This window comes from Saimiri boliviensis, chromosome 1 (genome assembly GCF_048565385.1).
Source record: "Saimiri boliviensis isolate mSaiBol1 chromosome 1, mSaiBol1.pri, whole genome shotgun sequence".
Taxonomy (NCBI): Eukaryota; Metazoa; Chordata; class Mammalia; order Primates; family Cebidae; genus Saimiri; species Saimiri boliviensis.
This window is the reverse complement of record NC_133449.1, coordinates 1536078-1558608: the sequence shown is the minus strand read 5'-3', so window position 1 is coordinate 1558608 and position 22531 is coordinate 1536078. Positions and strand designations below refer to the sequence as shown.

The window sequence follows — 22531 nt, the reverse complement described above, 5'->3', positions numbered from 1 at the left end:
TCTGCCGAAGACATGGCATCCGGAGCATTAATTGCACCACCAGTGTGTGTGGATAGAATTCTGCCTACGTTATGGCATCTTCGGTGTGAACTGGAGTCCCTAGAGTGTGTGGATAGGACCCTGCGGGAGAGATGGGGTCTACAATGTGAACTGAACCCCCGGAATGTGTACACAGGACCCTACAGGACAGATGGCATCTGGACCACTGAAGTATGCAGATAGAGATGGCGTCTACAGTGTGAGCTGCACCCACTGGAGAGTGTGGATAGAACCCTGCCGTGGGAACACGCCATGCTGTGATTCTGAATCTGGCATTGTCACCCTGCGGCCTGGGCTCGGCAGCTCGGCCTCACCTTCCCTATCTGTACAAATTCAAAGGCTGGGTCCTACTGGGATTATCAGAGAAATGTGTGCACTGTGTGAGAACGCCACCTTTAAGTGTGTGTAGTTTTCACCGCAGCGACCTGCCTCCTTTGCAAAGTCTTCTGCTGCCTGTGGACAACCCCGAGGTGGAGTGGCTCCCTGGGTCTCCTTCTAGGTCTGTCCCAGGAGGGCAGGCACTGTAGGCCGTGAGCATCCCAAGGACTCCACACAGGACCTGCCATTCACCCAGCAGTGCTGAGCCAGGGGGCCGGGAGACAGCAGGAGGCTCACAGGCCCCGGGAGCACGACCACCTGGGTCTCATCTTCCCGCAGAGACTCCCTCGCTGTGCGCCTTGGGGCTTGGGCTTCAGTTTCCTCAAGGAATGAGGAGCTTTTTTGACGCTAAGTAATTCCCTACGTGGTTGCGGGTAGGGAGAGGAAGAGGGAGAGACGGAGGAGCGCGCACGTGCCTGGACTCCTGCCTGGAACAGTGCAGGCGCTCAAAAGTGTTAGAAAACAGCAGGGCGCCAACAGAAAAACCCACAGTGCGCGCAGGCTGGAACCTCGGGTAAGAGAGGTGGAGAAGCTTTGCGTAGCCCCCAGGGTACGGAGCGCAGAATCGGGGTGCCGGTGCTCCCCTCCGCGCCCCTGAGCCCTCGCCGAGGCCACGGAGGCCGCGCCAACTGGATGCGGGCGCCCGGGCCGGACGCTGGGGCCTCGGGTCCTCGCCCCGCCCCGCCCTCGGGGATTCGGAGGGGCCGGGAGGAGCCGCGCGCATGTGCACCGCTGGCGCCCCCCGCCCCCCGCGCACAGCTGGGACTTGGGCCGCGGCGGGGCGGGCGCAGTCGGGAGCCGGCCGTGGTCGCGCCGGGCCCTCCGCGGCGGCTCCGTGCGTCCGAGCGTCCGTCCGCGCCGTCGGCCATGGCCCAGCGCCCCTCCGGCCCCGTGCGCCGCTGCCTGCTGGCGCTGGTGCTGTGCTGCGCCTGGGGCGCGCTGGCGGCAGTGGCTCAGAAGCCGGGCGCCGGGTGTCCCAGCCGCTGCCTCTGCTTCCGCACCACGGTGCGCTGCATGCATCTGCTGCTGGAGGCCGTGCCTGCCGTGGCGCCGCAGACCTCCATCCTGTGAGTGCGGCGGGGGCGCCGGGGGCGCTGGGCCCGGGGTGCGTGGAGGGAGATCCGGGGGCGCAGGGGTGATCGGAGGCCGGGGGCGCGGGGACCTGGGGCCCGGGGGTGCGTGGAGATCCGGGGGGGCACGGGTGCTCAGAAGCTGGGGGCGCGCAGGGTGAAGGGGCCTCGGGCGCGCGGGGGGCGGGGGGCTCTGGACGCAGCAGGGGTCCTCCGAAGGGGGACGTGGGGAGAAGATCGGGGCGTCACAGGGCCCGCTGGGCCTTTGTAGGTCCCGGCCGGGACGCCTAGGGGCGGATCTGAGCGCCGGGCGCGCGGCCTCCAGGTCCGCCTTTGTTCACAACTCTGCGGGAAGTTGTTGGGGCCGCCGGGGAAGCCCCGCTCGCCTCCCGCCGCTCCCCAGCTCCTCGCGCCGCCTGCCGCCCGCTTCCCCCTCCTTCGCGGTCCCTCCTCCTCTCACCTTTCCCCGCTCAGGCCCCCTCCGGCCCCCTCCGCCCCCTCCTCGTCTTGTTCGCTCCCCTCCTCCGCTCCCCTTCCCTCTCCCCCTTCTCCCCCCCTTTCCCCACCCCAGCCTCTCGGAGCGCCGAGCCCACCCCTTCCCCCCGCGCCGGGGAGGCCTCCCCAGCGCCGCCTCAGTTCCCGGCCGAGGCTCCGCTCCCAGGGCCCCCGCATCGGTCCCGGCACCAGGAGCGTCCTCTCCTGGGGTGTCCCCGGGGCCCTGCGGCTCTCAGAGGCTTTTCTGCGCCCGGAGCGAGCCGAGCGGCCGGGGTTCCCGGGAGGGGCCGCGGGGCAGTCACGGAGCTTCGGGGCTGCCTGGTTCTGCACGGAGCCGGCGCTCAGAGCGGGTTTCTGCCCCGGGCACGTCCGTTCTCCCGCGTCCGCGGCTGTGCTGCACCAACCGGGCTCCTTGCGTGGGGTGGACACCCTGTAGCCCGCCCGTGGGCCCCCCCGCGCCGCGGTCTCCAAAGGGGAATCCCGACCCCTTCGCCCCGCGGGCTCCAGGTACAGAGCCGCCCCCAGCGCTCGCTGCGGCCTCCCGGTTCCGACGCGACTTGGATTAAACATTTCGGAAATCTGTGAAGGGAGGCCGCGTTCCAGGCGCCGACTCTGACTTAGTCCTAGAGCTGCTCTTCTGCAGGCCGGAAAAGTTTTCACTTTCCTTGGCTGAGCCAGAAGACTGTTTGGCACCGCCAGGGAGTCTGCAAAAGTTCTAAAAATGTGAGTGAACAACTCAGGAAGCGGGCGGCCAGTGTGGTTACCTCGAAACAAAGTGCCCGGACCAACCCCCGCTCCCAGGGGTCCCCGAGTTTGCAGGCGGCTTCCTGCAGGCTCTGGGGCGGGTGGGGGATGGGGGCGCGCGCTCCTCTCCGCCTGGGAAATTGCTCCTGGGGAGTGAGACCAAGGCTTTCTTTCCAGAGGCTGGGAGTGGCCAGCGCAGGCCGGACGTCCTGGGGGCATCTCACTGGAAAGCACTGAATGTTTAGAATGGAGCAGCGTGAGGTTTCCTGGGTCTGGATAGTGTAATTCCTGCTGAGCCAGTGGAAAAAGGGGACCTCAAAGTCATTTTTCACACCTGGTCTGTTTTATGAAGCTCGCCATATGCTTTGCCCTGGAATATTAATTGCACATTGAAAATAACATTTAAAAATAACTGTCGTAGAAGACAGCTGGGGGCCTCTGCTCCGCTTTGCATGGTGTGGTTGCCCACAAACACTTCACAGCATTTGAAAAAGGGGCTGAGAGTAGACGGGTGACCTCATCGTCGACTCTCAACACTTCCTCAAAGAGCGCATTGCATCGTTTATGTCTTACACTTGGTTCGCAGCCTTCAGTGGCACTGTGAAGTGTCCCTGTGGAGACGCACTGACTCTGTGAGGCAGGTAGACTATTTGCTGTTAAGTGATGGGGAGTTGGTGGGGGGGATGCATGGGGAGAAATGCCAGATAGAGGTGAGGGGAAGGAAGGCAGCAAATCACACTGCCACGTGTGTACCTATGCAACAGCCTTGCACGTTCTTCACATGTACCCCAAAACCTTAAACGCAATTTTAAAAAATCCCTTATAGACCTAAACAGTTTATTTGAGAAATGAACATACCCATTTTATAGCCGTTTAATCAGTCGCTGTGGGAGAGAAATGCACCTCCTTCTGCTGTCCCTGTGACCACGAGGAAGAGGGTGTCACTGCTGGCCAGAATAGAGTCCTGGCTGGATGCAGTCCAGCTGGGTGACTGACTTTTACTAGGTCCCAGGTCCGCTGGGAGAACACGAGGGTGTAGCCATGTGGACCTGCGCACAGGGGACAGGCGTCATGAGAGAGCCGTGGGGAGTGCAGCCTGGGGAGGCAGGGACGGCGCAAGAGGGAGACCCATTCTCGGGGCATCTGCTGAGGGGCCTCTGGGGACATGGTCTGGGAGGCTCTTGCTTGAGATGACAGTTACGCGTTAACACGCTAGACGTGAATAAACGTTTAATGTCCACTTTCAGCTTTCCCCAGCGCTCTGCCCTCACATATGTGGGATTATTTTCTATTAATTTTTTTTTGGTAGAAATTGGGAACATACTATATATGAAAATTAAAACAAACCCTGCCTACAAGTTAGTTGGGCCATCCAGCCATCACACTGTCTCTTTGCTTTTAAGAGACTCACTCCCACTCAACACCCCCCCAAGAGACAGAATCATCGGAAAACATCTTATGGCTCCTTCCCCTCCAATGCAGGAGTGTTTAAGCGGGGCCTGACACTGGACTGCTTCATCTGTGGGTTGGACTTTGGAAAACAGTGGAGTAAGCCCACCATGACTCGGGTTTGGATCCACTTTGAGCTCGCTGGGCTGCAAATGTGAAGGGCGCTCTGGAGTGGCCCACACCCGCCGCTGCTGGGTCCTGGGTCGGGGGCTTTGGCCCTGCTGCTGGGCGACCTGCGGAGGCCTCCGGAGGTCTTACTCAGTTCCGCTGTGCAGAAATGCCTGGCTTTTAAATACAGCGTCTTTCTGTATCCAACACAATCAAAGTTGATCGCAATGGCAGTTAAAAGCTAGTATTAAGGATAAAGTTTGCCGCTCTGCGCCCCTTCCTTTCCTCCTGTCAACCCCAGGCTTTTAGGGGAGGTCACACTTTAAACTTTGTTCATGGAAGTCATGCCGCACCAAGGTGCTGGCTGGACACACTGGAGCTCGATCTGCCGTGCCCTCCTCAGAGAGTGAGGGGGCTTCCCGAGGAGGGGTAAGATGACCCCAGGTGTGTGCAGGCCTGGTGGGACTGGGGAGAGCGGGTGCAGAGCTCTCGTGACCTGCATGCTTGGTGGTCTGGACCGAGTGGATGCCCACCTCCCGGCCGGTGTCCACATGGGTGGAAGGTTCCAGTGTCGCTGCTCCGGGGGCTCCCCACCTGCTGCTCCCTACCTGCAGGTCCCGCAGGCCCTCTGGGGCTCATAGTCCATAGATGGGAGTGGGTTCTGGGCCTTTTAACTGACTTCCTGCATCCCCTGAGTCACATCAGGCCCAGGTTTATCCTTGGAGCTTCCCCGACTTCCCTTGGAGAACTGGCCGCCTTTCAGAGAGGCCCTCCCCTCCTCACGCGCGCATAGAGGTCGCTGCATGTGGCCTGGCACTCGGGGAATGGGCTGGGTGGCGCTGCAGGGGGGCTGCCTGGCGGGGGCTCCCTGGCTCTCCACCCGCAGCACTTTCCACACCCCCCTCCTCATCCTCCGCATCCTGCCGCTCCCGGAAAGGTCCCTCACATTTGTCTGCACCTTCTGGGAGGACCCACAGCCCTGGGGACGGACACCAGGCCCCTCCTCCTTTCGGCAGGAGACTGCAGGAGACGTGTCAGTGTTTGCCTTCATGGAACAAATGATGACTTTCATGTTTATTGGCACAACAGAGTCAAAGACTTCGTTATTCCCACTCAAATGCATTTGAAAAGCACCACGGAGATGCTTAAAACATGTTTAGATGTTTGTAGTTTGTCTTTGTAAGGCGCTGGGCAGGCCAGCTCCGGCTGGAATTGTCATATAGTCATACGGTCCCATCCAGGGTCCACACGCTGCGACAGACTGAGGTTTTCTCCCTGGGATGGGTGACGTGGCTTGCTTCTCTGTTCTGACTCCGTTTCCCTAGTCGCAGATGATTGCCAGCTGTATAGTTCCCACCCGACAGAGCTAAGACCAGTGGACAGTGAATGAGTGGCTCTTTCCTAGTGCCCAAGCAGAAGTTTGGCGAATTGTCTTAATGGACCGGATGGTCTGTGTGGCATGCCAGTTTTCAGGTCATCCATGAATGCCCCGAAGGTCTCACCACTGGGTCTGGAGGGCGTGACTGCCTCTGGGGCCATGGATGGCGTCTGATCTTCCCGGAACATGTGGGCAAGAAGCCGGTGGGGGCCCTTGCCTGGGGTGAAACCTGGGCCTTTTAAAGCAAAGTGGATGCTGCATTGTCTGGGCGGGAGCCTCCTTGGCATAGATCCAGGGATTGAAATTAAATATGTAAACACAAACAAAGACAGACTTCCAGCCTGCAGGGCAGAGCTCCTCAGGAATCTCAAAGCTAGGGAAGAGGTGGAAGATCAGGCAGGGTGTGGTGGTGGCTCACAGCTGTAATCCCAGCACTTTGGGAGGCCAAGGCAGGCAGATTGCCTGATCTCAGGAGTTTGAGACCAGCCTGGGCTACATGGCCAAACACTGCTCTACCAGAAATACAAACAATTAGCTGGGCCTGGTGGTGCGCACCTGTGGTCCCAGCTACTCAGAGGCTGAGGCAGGAGAATCGGTTGAGCCTGGGAGGTGGAGGCTGTACTGGGCCGGAATCGCGCCACTGCACTCCAGCCTGGGCAACAGAGGTAGACCTAGAGCCCCCAAAGCGTTTGAAGGTCTACATGAGTTATGCCGATCCCCCTTGGCTAATTTTGAGATTTACCTTTTTGACTGGAGAATCCAAATGTTTTTCCTTTGCACTTGACAGTAAGAAGAAGCTGAAATCGATGCAAATGCATGAAGTCCTGCCAGGCCCAGGCTGTGCTCTGGGAGGGAACTCGGGGCGGGGGGAATCGGGTGGTCTCTTAGGAGTACCGAGGCCTTCCCCGCTCCTACTCAGGGTACAGAGCTGAGAAGGTACTGCTGAGCTCGGGTCTTCAGACCTCGCAGGCTTCCTCATTATTTTAATAGTGACAGTCATATGTTTTTGGGGTACAGAAGAAAATGTGATTTATTTAAAAGTACCTTTTCTGAGGGAATTCAATTTAAGGGAAGGCAAACTTTACCATGTTTGAGGCTTAAAAATGCCAGTCAGGAGATTTTATATGTTAGTGGTATCTCTCTATGTGGGCCAGTAGCTCCCCAGGACCAAGGCTGGTTGGTTGCATTGTGAAACTCTGCTTGCTGTGGGCTACCTGCATGTGACTTAACACAGGTATGTCAGTGGGAGGGTGCATGCTTTTTTGATGCTGAAATAATACCACTGATTGATTTTTTTCTAAATTGATAACACTAGTAATTTCTGTTTTGTTTTAAAGTTTATTTTGAAAAATAGTCATTAAGGTAGGCATGGCGGCTCACGCCTGTAATCCCAGCATTTTGGGAGGCTGAGGAGGGTGGATCGCCTGAGGTCAGGGGTTCGAGACCAGCCTGGCCAACATGGTAAAACCCCATCTCTACTAAAAATACAAAAATTAGCCAGGCATGGTGGCACACGCCTGTAGTCCCAGCTACTCAGGAGGCTGAAGCAGGCAAATCACTTGAACCCAAGAGGTGGAGGTTGCCGTGAGTTGAGATCTGGCCACTGCACTCCAGTTCAGACGGAACAAGACTCTGTCTTAAAAAAAAAAAAAAATAGGTCTTATATTCGTCCCCGTCTGATTTCTCTTCAGATGCAAAAGGCAACAGCAAACCAGTAAAGCCTGAAAGCGTTCTCAGTGGAACGATCCTCACGCAAGGCGAACTGATCTGGCACAGACAAGCAAAAGCCATAAGTGGATCATGGGCTGTCTCATGGGCTAGGTCTCCCTGGCTCAGACACGAGGTCAGCCATCACCGCTGCCCGTTTGCTGCTCTCTTTACTCTGGAGGCTGTTGCTTACCCCCGTTTATTAATCTGAGCACTCCCGAGCAAAGACGGTGGGAGACCCTGACCCCCGTGGAACGAAGCCTGGAGGCCCCAGGTGAAGAAGGGCAGGCCCTGCTCCGTGCGGCCAAGGGCCCTGAGTGTGCAGACATCTTTTTTTAAAGTTTGTTCCTGGTCTGACTGCCTTGCGTCATCAGCCCGTGGAAAGCAGCGTTCATACCCTGCTCCTCTCCAGATGCCCAGCGTATCTGAGCTGCTCGGAGTGCCAGGGCATGGTGTTTACGGGAACGCGGGCAGCGGTCTGCCCCGCACCCTCTGTCCTACCCGGCCGTTGCCTCCTGAGCCCTGCAGGGCTATGCAGGCTTTAGGAGGAGCTCGCAGACGTGTCTGTCTTTTGTTCCACAGTTAAATCAGAAGTAGAAGCTGGGCCAGTGACTGTTACCCTATTTGACCTTTGTCCACATGAGGATTTTTACTTAGGGAAAAATACGCCTCATCAGACATAATCAACATTTTAAAAGGGCACATATTTAAAGTACACTTGCTAAGTTTTGACATCCACTTCCTGGGTTCAGCTCATCCTCCTGCCTTAGCCTCCTGCTCCTAGCTACTCTTGAGTAGCTGGGACTATAAGCACATGCCCCCATGCCTGGATTTTTTTATTTTAATATTTAAAACCCTTTTTATTTTGTAGAGATGGGGTCTTGCTATTTGTCCAGGCTGGTCTCAAACTCCTGGCTTTAAGCAGTCCTCCCACGCTGGCCTCTGAAAGCCCTGGGATGACAGGTGTGAGCCCCTGTGGCTGGCCTGCAATCAGTGATCTTTGATGCTACTATTGTAGTTGTTTTAGGGTGTGATAAACCACACCTGTGTAAGACTGCGAACTTAACCTAAATTGTGTGCGTGTTCTGACTGTTCCGCTGACTGGCCGTTCCTCCGCCTCTTATCCTCTTTCGAGGCCTTCTTATTTCCTGATACACAATAGTATTGAATCAGGCCAATTGATAATTCTACAATGGCCTTTCAGCGTACTAGTGAAAGGAAGAGTTGCACGTCCCTTACTTCAAATCAAAAGCTAGAAACGATTCAGCTTAGTGAGGAAGGCATGTCAGAAGCTGAGCTAAGTCAAAAACTAGGCCTCTTGCATCAGTTGGTTATAGAGGAAGTTTTAGTGGTTTGGGAAGGAGCGCAAATCAGCCACAGCATTCCTTTCAGCCAAAGGTCGATCCAGAGCAAGGCCCTAACTCTCTTCATTTCTTTAAAGGCAGAGAGATAAGGAAGCTGCAGAAGGAAAGTTCAGAGCTAGCAGAGGTTGGTTCATAAGGTTTAAGGAAATAAGCCGACTCCATAACATCAATGTGCAAGGTGAAGCAGCCGGTGCTGATGGAGAAGTTGCAGCAGGTTCTCCAGAGGATCCGGCTGGCATCAGTGATTAAGGTGGCATCAAACAACAGATTTTTAATGTGGACAAAGCAGCCTTCTGTTGGAAGGAGATGCCATCTAGGACTTTTCATAGCTAGAGAGAAGTCAATGCCTGGCTTCAGAGCTTCAAAGGACAGGCTGACGCTCTTGGTCAGGAGCTACTGCAGCTGGTGACTTTCAGCTGAAGCCACTGCTCATTTACCATTCCCCAAACTCTAGGACCTTAAGGGCCATGCTAAATCTACTAAGTTTGTGCTCTACCAGTGGAAAATCAAGGCCTGGATGACAGCACATCTGTTTACAGCATGCTTCTCTGAATATTTTAAGCCCACTGTTGAGACCTACTGCTTATAAAAAAAGATTCTTTTCAAAATACTGCTGTTCATTTACAATGCGTCCAGTCACGCAAGAACTCTGATGGGGAATACAAAGAGATTAATGTTGTCTTCGTGGCTGCTAACACAAAACATCTATTCTGTGCCCATGAATTAAGGAATAGTTGACTTTCAAGCCTTATTATTTAATACGTTCATTCCATAATGCTATAACTCCCATAGATAGTGAGTTCTCTGATTGAACTGGACAAAGTCAATTGAAATCCTTCTGGAAAGGATTCATCATTCTAGATGCCATTAAGAATATTTTTTATTCATAGGAGGTCAAAACATCAATAAGTACAGGAGTTTGGAAGAAGTTACTTCTAACCCTCACAGATGACTTTGAGGGGTTCAAAGACTTCCATGGAGAAAGTCACTGCACATGTAGTGGAAATAGCAAGAGAACTGGAGTTAGAAACGGAGTCTGAATATAGGAGAGAATTGCTGCAATTTCGTGATAAAACGTGAATAGATAAGGAGTTGTGTCTGTGGATAAGCATGAAAAGTGGCTTCTTGAGATGGAATCTGCTCCTGGTGAAGATGCTGTGAACGTTGTTGAAATGACAACCAAGGATTTAGAATATTCCCTAAACTGAGTGGATAAAGCAGCAGCAGGGTTTGAGAGGATTGACTCCAGTTTTGAATGAAGTTCTACTGTGGGTAAAAAGCTATCGAACATCATCACATACTACAGAGAAACCTTTTGTGAACGGAAGAGCCAATAGATGTTGCAAACGTATTGTTGTCTTATTTTAAGAAATTGCCGTAACCACCCCAACCTTCAGCAACCACCACCCTGACCCATCAGCGCCAGCAACATCAAAGCAAGGTTCTCCACCAGCAGAAAGAAGAAACTCTGAAGGCTCAGGTGTTTTATAACATTATTTTAGCAATACAATAGTTTTCAAATAAAGTCTGTACATTTTTTAGACATAATGCTATTGTATACTTTATCAGCTGGATTATAGTGAACATAGAACTTTTATATTTACTGGGAGATCAAAACATTCATGTGAATAACTTTTTTGCAATTTTCAACTTATTTCAGTGATCTGGGCCCAACTCTGAAATACCCGAGAGGTACGCCTGTGTTTCCGTCTCTCTCTGGCCGCAGCTCTTGTGATACTGTTGTCCTACTTTGTTTGTGCATATGTCATAAATGCCACACTGCACTTTTATCATTTCAGTTATCTTTTTAGAGATTTAAATAAGCAGAAACACGGTTTTGTTCTTTCCAGCTCTGCTTATTCCTCTGCATGGGTTCATATTTTAGTCCTTTTACTTCGAGCTCTAAAAAAAGGTTTTGTGGTGCAGACCGATCGGTGGTCCATCCTTTTAGCTTTTGAATGTTTAGAAAGGGCTTTGCTTTACTTTGCCTTCATTTTCAAGTGATATTTTGCTGAGTCATATTCTGAGTTGGTGGTTTTCTCTGATACAGCTTTTTTTTTTTTTTTTTTTTTTTTTTTTTCTGAGATGGACTCCCAGGCTGGAGTGCAGTGGCACCATCTCGCCTCACTGCAGCCTTTGCCTCCCAGCTTCAGATAATTCTCCTGCCTCAGCCTCCTGAATAGCTGGGATTACAGGCATGCACCACCACACCTGGCTAATGTTTTGTATTTTTAATAGAAATGGGGTTTTATCATGCTGGCCAGGCTGGTCTCGAACTCCTGGCCTCAGGTGGTCCACCCACCTCAGCCTCCCAAAGTGTCTGGGTATCACGTGTGAGGCACCGCGCCCAGCCGATGCGGCTTTAGAAATGTCCTCTCCCATTGTTTCCCATGAGAACTCTACTGACACCTGTGTCTTTGTTTCATCTTTGTGTTTCTGATGCTTCTCAGAGTGCCTCCTTATCCCTGGTGTTGAGCTATTTGATTATGATATGCCTTGGTGTGGTTTTCTCTGTTTCTTATGCTTGGGTTTTTTAATTTAAATTTTTTATTTAATTTTATTTTTTAAATTTTGGACTTGCGTGTTTACAGATTCCTTCGAATTTGGGGGATTTGGGGGTGCTTCATCTTCAGATAGTTTTCTGTCCCCACCCTTGTCTCCCCCTCTTTGAAGACCCCAGTTATACATGCATGAGGCCAGGCTCACTCACACATTGCTTAATTTTTTATTACTATGTCTTTTTCTGTATGCCTTTCACTTTGGGTAGCTTGTTTTTTGTCTTGAAAGTAACAAGTCTTTCTCTCTCAATGTCCAGTTCACTGTTAATTTTATATATTTTTCGGCTCAGACATTGTGATTTTCACCTCTCTAATGTGAGTATTAAAAAAAAAATCTTCCAGGACTCTACTTGATGTTTTGAACTTGTAGAATAAATATAATTTTGATAATCTGCTAACTCTGCTAACTCTAACATCTGTGGCTGTTCTGGGCTGGTTTTAATTGAAGAATGTAATCTTCTCAATAGAAATTATAATATCCTTCTTTTCACGCTGTATCAGTTTTTAGCAGATTCCAGACACTGGAAATTTTACTTTGGTGAGCACTGGATACTTTTGTGTTCTTACAATTTTCCCTGAGCTTTGTTTTTGGGTTCAGTTATGTGGAAACAGTTTGGTTCTTTAAGGTCTTGGTTTTAAGATTTGTTAGGCAGGATTTGAGCAATGCTTTACCTAAGGCTCATGATTTTCAGCAATGAGGCAAGGCTCTTTCGTGTCACTTACCAAATGCCTGTGAATCCTGAGGTTTTCAGACTGACGGATGAGAACAGGCGCTGCTCACTCCTGACCCAGGGTGTGGGGGGCACCTTGATCCATAGTCCATTTGGCTGGTGCTTTTCTGGCCGTGGGCAGTTTCCCTGCAGGTGTGTGCTGCTCAGGGCTCAGCTCAGCGCTGGGTGCTCAGCAGGCCCCTGGGACTCTTCTCTCCCTATCCCAGGAGGGCTTGGGGTCTTATCTCTGTCCCTGTCCTGCCAGTTCTGCCACCTGGTCTCCCGGGTACTTAGCATGGTCTTCTCTCGTAGGCAATGAGCTGGGGCCGTCTTCTGCTTGCTCCATCTGTTTTCCATCTCACAGGGATCAGTCGTGTGCTGGCTGATGCCCAGTAACTTGAAAACAGTTGCTTCATCTATTTTGTCTTTTTTTGTTTTGGTTCTTTCACACAGAAGAGAAAGTTTTGCCCCTGTAATTCCATCTTGTTCTAAAGCAGACCTCTCCATTCACGTTTTAAAAACAAAGGGTTTTAAAAACATTCTATGAATGTTTAATCTACTTGGAATTCTTCTGCAAGCAGGTGTGGTAAAATAAATAACATCTTAAAATAATGACCACATTCACATTCCCAAGTTAAAATTAAAAAAAAAAAAAAAAAAACATGAAAACGACTCTCCTCTGGGGTTCTCCATCTGTCTTTGGAAAGCCCTTGGCTTAGTCAGGCTCATTCAATCTTGCTTGGTGAACAGAGCAGTGGCAGAACCTCTGTGCACTAAAAATGCTGTGAGTTCCTGCCCCACCCACACAACACCCGGTGCACACAATGTGAGTTCCTGCCCCACCCACACAACACCCAGTGCACACAATGTGAGTTCCTGCCCCACCCACACAACACCCGGTGCACACAATGTGAGTTCCTGCCCCACCCACACAACACCCAGTGCACACAATGTGAGTTCCTGCCCCACCCACACAACACCCAGTGCACACAATCTGAGTTCCTGCCCCACCCACACAACACCCAGTGCACACAATGTGAGTTCCTGCCCCACCCACACAACACCCAGTGCACACAATCTGAGTTCCTGCCCCACCCACACAACACCCAGTGCACACCTTGTTCGTTGGCTAGCTCTTTATTGGAGGTTCAACTCTAAGCTGGGGGTCGGCCGACTAGGGCCCGTGGAGACAGCTGCGTTTTTTGTGCCTGATTGCTGTGGGATGTGCCGTGGCAGTGTGTCCACATTTCATCTGTGGCTGCCCACTTACAGCAGAGGCCGTGGTAGGCAACTGTCACAAGCAAAACTGTTCACAGTCTGGCTTGACCCGAGGATCCCAGCTCTGCCCCTCCTGAAGCTCCACCATCCTCAGCCTGGCCCTCGGAGCTGTCATGGCACAGGAGAGAGGTTATGTGAAGGCTCCCTGCTCCCACCTGCTCGGAGCTGGCACACCATTTCTCCTCCCAGTGCCCGGAGAGATGGTGCACATCCCAACCCAGATGCAGGGATGCTGGGCGTGGAGGCCGGGCGCTGGGGCGTGGGGTCGGCTACGGGTCCAGGAAGCAGAGGTGAACCTTGAGCTTCTCATCAGTTTTTGCCATAGCTGTCCCAGACTTGAATAGCAGAGTTATTGTTCACTTTTTTCTTCCTCTTACCTTTCACTGAAGGAATGCTCACTCTTAAAACTTCCTCTCACTAGTTCATTTTCCTTTGTGTGTGCATGCGTGTGTGTGCGAGTATACGTGTGTGCACGTGAGCGAGTGTGTACGTGTGTGTGCACGTGTGAGTGGGTGCGTGAGCGTGTGTGAGTACATTTGTGTGAGCATGTGTGTACATGTGCGTGCGTGAACGTGTGTGCGTGAACGTGTGTGCATGCGTGTGAGTGTGCGTGCGTGTGCGTTTGTGCATGCGTGAGTGTGCAAGTGTGTACGTGTGCGTGTGTGAGTGTATGGTGTGTGCGTGTGCACGTGGGTACCGTGTGCATGTGAACGTGAGCATGTGCAAGTGTGTGTGCACGAGTGTACGTTTGAGACTGCCTGAACGTGTGCGTGATCGTGTGCGAGTGTGTACGTGTGAGCATGTGCGTGAGCGTGTGTGCATGCATGAACGTGCGTGCATGAACATGTGCGAGTACGTGTGCGTGCGTGAACGTGTGCGAGTTTGCGTTTGTGTGCGTGTGTGCAAGTGTGTACGTGTGTGCATGAGCGTTGTGTGTGCAAGATGTATGCGTGTGTGGTGACTGCATGTGTGAGTGTGCGAGTGTACGTGTGTGCACGAGTGTACATTTGTGAGCGTGTGTGTGCCTGCACGTGTGTGCGTGAGCGTGTGCGGGTGTGTACGTGTAAGCGTGAGTGCATGAGCGTGTGTGTACGTGTGAGCATGTGCGTGCATGAGCGTGTGCGAGTACGTTTGTGTGCACGTGTGCATACATGAACGTGTGCATGTTTGTGTGCTCTCGTGTGTGTTCGTGCTCGAGTATGTGCAAGTGTGTACGCTTGCGTGCGTGAGCGTGTGCGTGTGTGCGTGGGTGACCGTCTGCATGTGTGAACGTGAGCGTGTACGTGTGAGCGTGCACGAGTGTCTGTGAGCGTGTGTGCCTGAACGTGTGTGCGTGAGCGTGTACGTGCATGAACGTGTGTGAGCGTGTGCATGCGTGAGCGCGTGTGTGCCTGAGCGTGTGCGTACGTGAGCATGTGTGCATGAGCGTGTACGTGCATGAACGTGTGTGTGAGCGTGTGCGTGTGCGTGTGAGCGTGAGCGTGTGCGAGTGTGTACGTGTGAGCATGCACGAGTGTACGTCTGTGAGCATGCGTGCCTGAACGTGTTGAGCGTGTGTGCGCGCGCGCGTGTGTGTGCGTGTGTGCGCGTGTGTGCGCGCGCGCTCCCCCGCAGCGTTCTGCTGAGGCGGCTGGAGCAGCTCTGCCTAACACGTTCGGAGAGGTCCGTGACGCTCATCGTCCCCTGGCTTGCTTCTGTGTTCTTGGACTCAGGGATTTTACCACCTCCCAACCCAGCTGCGAGTGTGAGCTGTAGCAGCAACTGCCGCAGACCGTTTTAAAACTCACTCCGTCCTCTTCTCCCAGGAAAGATTCTGTTATCATGGGGATTAAAGGCAGGCTAATGTGCATGATGGCTCAGCCTGATGGTTGTGCTAAGGGCGGGATGCTTCAGCGCCTGGGACCAGGGGTCACAGCCCGATTGCTTGTCATCCAGTTGCTTAACTGAGACCTTTTCTCTAAGGGATGGGCCGGGTTTCCATTTGACCTAGTGTGTGCCCTGGGAAATTAGAAAAGTAATGGATGTCGCAGTGAAGGCGTAGACGGAAGCCAGCCAGCATCCCGAGTTCTCAGCCCGGAGCTTCAGCTTCTGGGGACGGGGAGTTAGCTGGATGTTCGAGAGGTTTTTCTCCAGTGTAAACCGGGCCTCCGCCGCTGCCCGTGGCTGGGTCACCGGCCTCACCCCAGCCTGCCTGCCGTGCTGCCCTCCAGCCAGGGAGTCCCGGCCCTTCCTGTTTACTGAGCGCAGTCCTGAACTTGTGTATGAATGTGTGGGAACTTTGGAAACCTGCCCCACTGCCTTCCGTCCCAGGGCCCTCCACTGCTCCTCGGTGTTCACCTCCTGGGGGTGTGGAGCGTGGCTGGGTGCACAGGGGTGGGATCCGCAGGCCCGCTGGTCTCCACCGCTGTGAGCTGAGATGTCATGCCTGCTCTTTTACCCACTGATTGCACCATCCAGTTTAGTTTTCTTTTACAACATATTTTAAAAATGTTTTTATGCAATTTGCACGTGTTCACGTTAGAAAAATTTAAAAATAAAGATGAACGAAATAAAGGAAATTACTCACATTGTTGTCATTAGAGAGAAACCCTAACTGGTTGGGCTTTTTCCTCCGACGAGCACAGAGACACACCCGTGGCACTCACACATGTGGTGTGTGTTGCAGTATCTGCAGCTCGTCATATTTCTGTCAGGTATCTGTTTTCAACACTTGGGTCCCGATACACGTCCTGTTCTGTAATGCACCGTGTGCGCTTTGACATCTGGGAATATATGATGGCTCTGTCTGTTCAGTCATGAGAGGCCTGCATCATCCTTGCCAGTATTTGTTTTAAATTACCAGATTTACCTAAAAGAATTCTTATTATGGGTCATTTCTTTGTTTCTACTTTTTTGCTACTGCAAAAAATACTTCCAGAATATGATTGCATGCAATTTTTTGTGTGTCTATCTAGATTGTTTTTAGGACATATTTCTATTTCTATAGAAACCTTTTTCTTTTTTTTAAGACAGAGTGCACAGGGGTGGAATCCGCAGGCCTGCTCTGTCACCAGGCTCAAGTGCAGTGGCGTGATCTCAGCTCACTGCAACCTCTGACTCCCTGGTTCAAGTAATTGTCCACCACACCTATTCCTTAAGGGCGGCCCAGCCTCCCTGGGCTTAGAAACCCAGACAAATGTGACAGTGTCTGTGTTTCAGCAGTGGAGAATGAAGGCTGCAGTTTATCTGAAGTTCTTGTCATTAAATGTAGCTCCTCCTCCTCTCACAGCCAAGCTTCCTTTAGGGAATAAGATTAGACTTGTTGCATCCTGGCTCTAAGCAAATATATCTAAAAATCTATAACCAGCAGAGCAACACTTTGACTTTTAAAAATAGCCATTAAAGCAGATACAATTAGTCATGATTGTGACTTATTCAAACATGTGGGATGTTTGTATTGGCATGGCAACAGGAGGCTGATATTAGTGTTGAGCATTTGTTTTGTGTATGTTTTTCTCATTGTGTAATTTTCTTGGATCAGTGCCCATGTCACCCCATCCATTCACATGTTTACCCATCCATCCATAACCCCTCTTTCATCCATCTATCCATCTATCTGTCCATTAATCCGTTCATTCATCCATCTGTTCGTTTATTAGTCTGTCTGTCCATCCATAAACACCTATCCCCTTATCCATCCATTCATTCATAAGTCCATCCATCTTTCCGTTCATCCATAACCACTTGTCCGTCCATTTATCCAGTCATCCATCCACCCTTTCATTCATCTGTTCATTCATTAGTCTATCCATCTTTCCATTCGTCCATAACCACACATCCATCTATTCATCCATCCATCCATTAATGCGTTCATTCATCCATCTGTTCATTCATCCATAACCACTCATCCATTTTTCAGTCATCCATCCATCCATGTATCCATTCATTAGTCCGTCTGAGCATTCATCTATAACCACTCAGCCATCTGTTTATTCATCCAGCCATCTATCCATTCATCCATCCATCTGTTAATGCATTCATTCATCCGTTGATTCATTAGTCCATCCCTCTGTCCGTTCTTCCATAACCACTCATCCATCCATTCATTAGTCCATCCATCTGTCCATTCTTCCATAACCACTCATCCATCCATCCATCCATTCATTACTCCATCTGTCTGTCCGTTCATCCATAATCACACACTTACCTATCCATCCATGTGTGTGTCCATCCCTCCTCACATCCATGTCTCCATCTCTACCCTCCCATGCACCCATCCATCCCTGACTGCTGGAACACTGTTGAGTGTCTTACACTGGTGACGGCAGTGGGCCGTCAGGTGCTGGCGGTCCAGAAGGGTCAGGCTGTGAGGCTCACCCCGCTGTGCAGCACTGTGTCCTGTGCCCTGTGCCCTCAGCCACAGCCCTGTCCCTGCTTCCTCGTACCCCGCCCACATTTTCAGAATGGTGTTGGAAGCCTCACTAGAGGGTTCTAGGGAAGGAGGTGGCTGTGGAAGGAGCCCCGCTGCGGACGCACCCCTCCTTTCTCCTCAGTTCAGAATGCACTGATTTTAAAACACAACTTTCTCCTTTTTTTTTTGAGGGGGGGCGGTGATTAGAGAAGCCTCATTTGCTGAGCGGAGACTGCGTCGGCGTCTCAGCCCCGGGGTGAGGGAACAGTTGCTCAGGCTGGTGACACGGAATAACCTGAGTGAAGACGTCCACGTGGAAACTGTCAAGAGGGACTGCTCCGGCGTGTTTTTGTTCTTTGCCCACGTCTGCTTTGAGTCTGCTTGCTCAGAAACCTCCTGATAGTCCATTTCAGCCCTTCCATCGTCAGCATCTCTTGGGTTCATTACTTCTCACATACACCTTTGTCCTGTGGTATTTTTTTCATTGATAAACCTGTCTTATTTAGTACTTTAAAAAGCATTTCTGGCCAGGTGAGGTGGCTCACGCCTATAATCCCAGCACTTTGAGAGGCCGAGGCGGGTGGATCACGAGGTCACGAGTTCGAGACGAGCCTGACCAACATGGCGAAGCCCCATCTCTACTAAAAATACAAAAATTAGCTGGCTGTGGTGGTGCATGTCTGTAATTCCAGCTACTCAGGAGGCTGAGGCAGGAGAATCGCTTGAACCCGGGAGGAGGAGGTTGCAGCGAGCAGAGCAGAGCCTGGGCAACAGAGCAAGACTCCATATCAAAAAAACAAAAGGCCTTTCCTCATTCATCATCGGTGTGGGTTGCCTTTCTTGTCTTCCTGGCAGGTGATGTGTATGTGGAAGTCCCCTAGGTGAGATCCCCTTAGAGTCTCTTAGAATAACTCTTTGGTATAAATATTTCCTGATTCCACTTTATGATTCATCTCCTCAGTGGAGGTCATTGGAGCCTGGAGTCGGTGACTTCCTGGGCTGGGTTTGTGAGGAGGGGCTTCCTGCCTGCGGTTGGCTGGATTCTGGATGCGTGCCCAGTGGGATAATGTGATTTATCCATTTATTTTGCTCAACTCAAAGAACACACTGGGTCTTTCCGAACAGGAACAGCCTCAATTAACCCGGACAATTGTTCAAACTATCCCCGTTGGGCTGTTTGAATCCTGACACTTCTCCTAAGTTGTCTCCATCCCAGCTGCCTGCCTCATTTGCACCTTCTGAGGGAAGCAGACCCGTCCTCAGCCATGCTGGCTGCCTGCCTGTGATGCCGAATTTTATGTTGACTTTGGCTGGGCCACTGCACCCAGATGTGTGATCGGACATTATTCTAGACGTTTCTGTGAAGGAGTTTTTAGAGGACATAACGTTTACTTCAGCAGGCTTTGAGTAAAGCTGGCTGTCCTGTGTGGCGGGGGTGGGCCTCGTCCCATCAGCTGAAGGCCTTAACAGAGCACAGGCTGGCCGCCCGTGAGCAGGATGGGATTCCACCAGCAGCAGAGACGGCTTTTGAGGGGAGCTGAAGCGTCAGTAAGTGGCCACCACGTGGACCCGTGGACCGCTGTCCGGAGTCAGGCGCCCACCCGGGTCCACCCAGCTGCGGTCTGGAGGCCCAGGTCACATGACACACATTGTCAACACTTGGGTTGATCAGGGTTCTCCAGAGAAATGGAAACCACGGGATGTGTGTACATGCGTGTGTACATGCATGTGTGTGTGAGAGACAGAGGTGCAGAGAGAGCTGCATCTGGGGGGCAAAGGTGGGCAGCTGCCTCGCCACGCTCTGGTGCTGCGTGAGGAGCAGGTGGTGTGAGAGGCGTGGAGCCAGGCCCCCTGCAGACCCTGGACTTGCCAAGCCGCCAGCCGTCTCCTCGGCCAGCTCCTGAAAACACACCCCTCTCTCTTGCTGCGTCCCTCCTCGCCCTCAGCCCCCACCTCTCACACACGCGCACACACGCTCTGACACACACCCCGTGGTTTCCGTTTCTCTGGAGGACCACACAGTGGAGACCAACACAGTGTTGGCGACGTGTGTCACGTGACTCGGCCCGCCTGGACCGCAGGTGGCTGGACCCGGCTGGGCGCCTGACCCGGGACAGCGGTCCACGTGCCGGCCGCTTCCTGATGGTCGGGCTTCGCCCAGGGGACGCTGTCTCCTGAGAACCTGAACTTGAAAAAATGTTCCAGAATCAGCAGCTGGCAGTGGGAGCTGAAACCAGAGGGGTGGTGAGAGCCCAGGGAGGCCCCGGAGGCCGCTGAGAGGCACAGGGGCTCCAGGGAGCCCAGCAGGCCAGCCGGCGGGGCGGGCAGGAGTTCAGTGCCTCCTCCAAGGCTGGCATCCCCCCTTCGGTTCCGTGGACCTCTAAGGCACACAGGCTTTGCACGATTTATGTAAGGATTCATGCTGGGGAGAGGACAGCCACCGGGACCCACACTCGGGGGACTCACCCGGGAAGGCCTGGGACAGAGTCTGGCTGGGTTGGGTGCTGCCGGCTGCTTCCTGGGGAGAGCCCATTTCCCTGGCAGGCTGTGGCTGAGTGGCAAAGGTGGGTGGCTGCCTCCCCAGGCTCTCGTCCCACATGGGGAGCACATGGTGTGAGGAGTGGAGCAACCCCCGCTCCAGTAACTCAGGCGGGAGGCACGGCCGCAGGGAGCCAGGCCTGCTCGCTCGTCTAAGGAGCCATGACCGCTGATGCATGCAGCCCCTGCCCCCCGCATCTGAGCCCGGCTCCTGTGCCAGGTGTGGCCTTTGCAAGGTCCTTGCGTGGCTGTCAGCGTGTCCTGGGTGTGCCCCTCACATGCCATCTGCGAAGTACAATCTTTGGGGCCAGGCTTCCTCCACAGCCATAAGAATCCCTCTTTGGGCTGGGATCGTGGCAGTTGCTGTGGACCATACACGGTGGCAGGTGCTGGGAGCTGCCCACTCTGCCCTGCCCTGGCCACTTTTTCCTCAGCCTGTTTGGCTGGGTCAGGCCAGAGCTGGAGACCTGGCTCAACCAGAGGACTAGACATCACCAGAGAAAGGGTGCCTAGAAAGGTCTGGAGACCCAGCAGCCCTGCAGGGGCCACACACGCCCTGCCCGCACCACCTGTGTGTGCTGTGCCGACACCCCGTGTGCGCTGCCACTGCTGGTCTCCAGGTTCCTGAAGACAGTCTCTGCCCCGGGTCACCCCGTGTGTCAGCCCCACGTCACCCCGCATGCTGTCACCCCTGTGTGCTGACATTTTTGGCCTCCGGGTTCCTGAAGACGGTTCCTGAAGTGGTCTCCGCCATTTGTCACCCCATACGTGCTGCTCGAGGTCACCCTGTGTGTGCCTGGAGACCGTCTCTGCAGGCGGACCGGGTCCCTGCCATCCCTGCATGTATACCTGTGCCAGCCTTTGCTTCTGTTCCCCTGGCCCCAGGCACCCTCTGCATCCCCCCGTCTTCTGCCCTGCCCATGTTCCGGTGTTGGCAGCACCCCGCCTGGTCAGCTGCCATCCGGGAATGGCTCGTGCTCTCTCCTAAAACGCTGTGCTTAAATTCTTTTGAGGGGGGGAATGCCAGACAGGGGGTGACTGGCAGGAGGGGCTCAGGACTCCCCTGTGGATGAGCAGAGTGGGCGAGGGTGGCAGGGCGTGCCCTCAGTGCGCGTGGTGGGCAGTGTGGCACGTTAGTGGAGTCGGTTTGCATTTCGGTTAGTGTGGTAGACAGTGGCAGGTTTGGGTGGTAGATTAGCAGAGTAGGTTAAAAGCATAGATTTGGGTGGTAAGTTAGTGGTGCAGGTTAATAGAGTAAGTTTGGGTGGTAAGTTAGTGGAGTAGGCTGTTAGACTAGGTTTAGGTGGTACGTTAGTGACGTAGGTTAATAGAGTAGTTTTGGGTGGTAGAGCTAGTGGAGTATTAGTAGAGTAGGTTTGGGTAGTTGATTAGTGGAGTAGGTTTGGATAGTAGGTTAGTGGACTAGGTTAATAGAGCAGGTTTGGGTAGCTGGTTAGTGGAGTAAGTTAGAAGGGTAGGTTTGGGTAGTTAGTAGTGTAGCTTTGGGTGGTTGGTTAGTTTAGTAGGTTAGTAGAGCAGGTTTGGGTAGTTGATTAGTAGAATAGCTTTGGGTGGTTGGTTAGTGGAGTAAGTTAGTAGAGTAGGTTTGGGTGGTTGGTTAGTGGAATAGGTTAGTAGAGCAGGTTTGGGTAGTTGATTAGTAGAATGGCTTTGGGTGATTGGTTAGTGGAGCAGGTTAGTAGAGTAGCTTTGGATAGTAGGTTGGTGGAGTTGGTGTAGTAGACTAGCTTTAGGTGGTAGGTTAATAAGAGCAGGTTTGGGTAGTTGGTTAGTAGAGTAGCTGTGGGTAGTTAGTGGAGTAGGTTAATAGAATAGGTTTTGGGTGCTCAGTTAGTGGAGTAGGTTAGTAGAGCAGGTTTGGGTAGTTGATTAGTAGAATGGCTTTGGGTGGTTGGTTAGTGGAACAGGTTAGAGTAGCTGTGGCTTGTCGGTTAGTGGAGTAGGTTTGTAGCATAGCTTTGGGTGGTTGGTTAGTGGAGTAGGTTAGTAGAGTAACCTTGGGTGGTAGGTTAGTAGAGTAGGTTAGTAGAGTAGGTTTAGGTGGCTGATTAGTGGAGTAGGTTAGTAGAGCAGGTTTGGGTAGTTGGTTAGTAGAGTAGCTGCAGGTGGTCAGTTAGTGGAGCAGGTTAGTAGAGTAGCTGTGAGTGGTCAGTTAGTGGAGTAGGTTAGTAGAGCAGGTTTGGGTGGTCAGTTAGTGGAGTAGATTAGTAGAGGAGGTTTCGGCAGTTGTTTAGTCCTGTAGCTGTGGATGGTCGGTTAGTGGAGTAGGTGAGTAGAGTAAGTTTGGGTGGTCAGTTAGTGGAG

General features: G+C 52.7%; 1 protein-coding gene across 2 annotated transcripts in view; it reads left to right on the top strand.

Annotated features, from left to right (window-relative positions):
* Positions 1–1204: 1204 nt before the first annotated feature.
* PXDN (peroxidasin) overlaps positions 1205–22531 on the top strand; it is a 101734-nt gene continuing 80407 nt past the window's right edge. Inside the window, exon 1 of one of the 2 annotated variants that reach the window (XM_039477059.2) lies at positions 1205–1484. In XM_039477059.2, coding sequence (XP_039332993.1) covers positions 1285–1484 — 200 coding nt within the window. In that variant the 5' untranslated portion in view covers positions 1205–1284. The remainder of the gene's footprint in view (positions 1485–22531) is intronic. The other variant, XM_074393418.1, reaches the window with a different exon arrangement.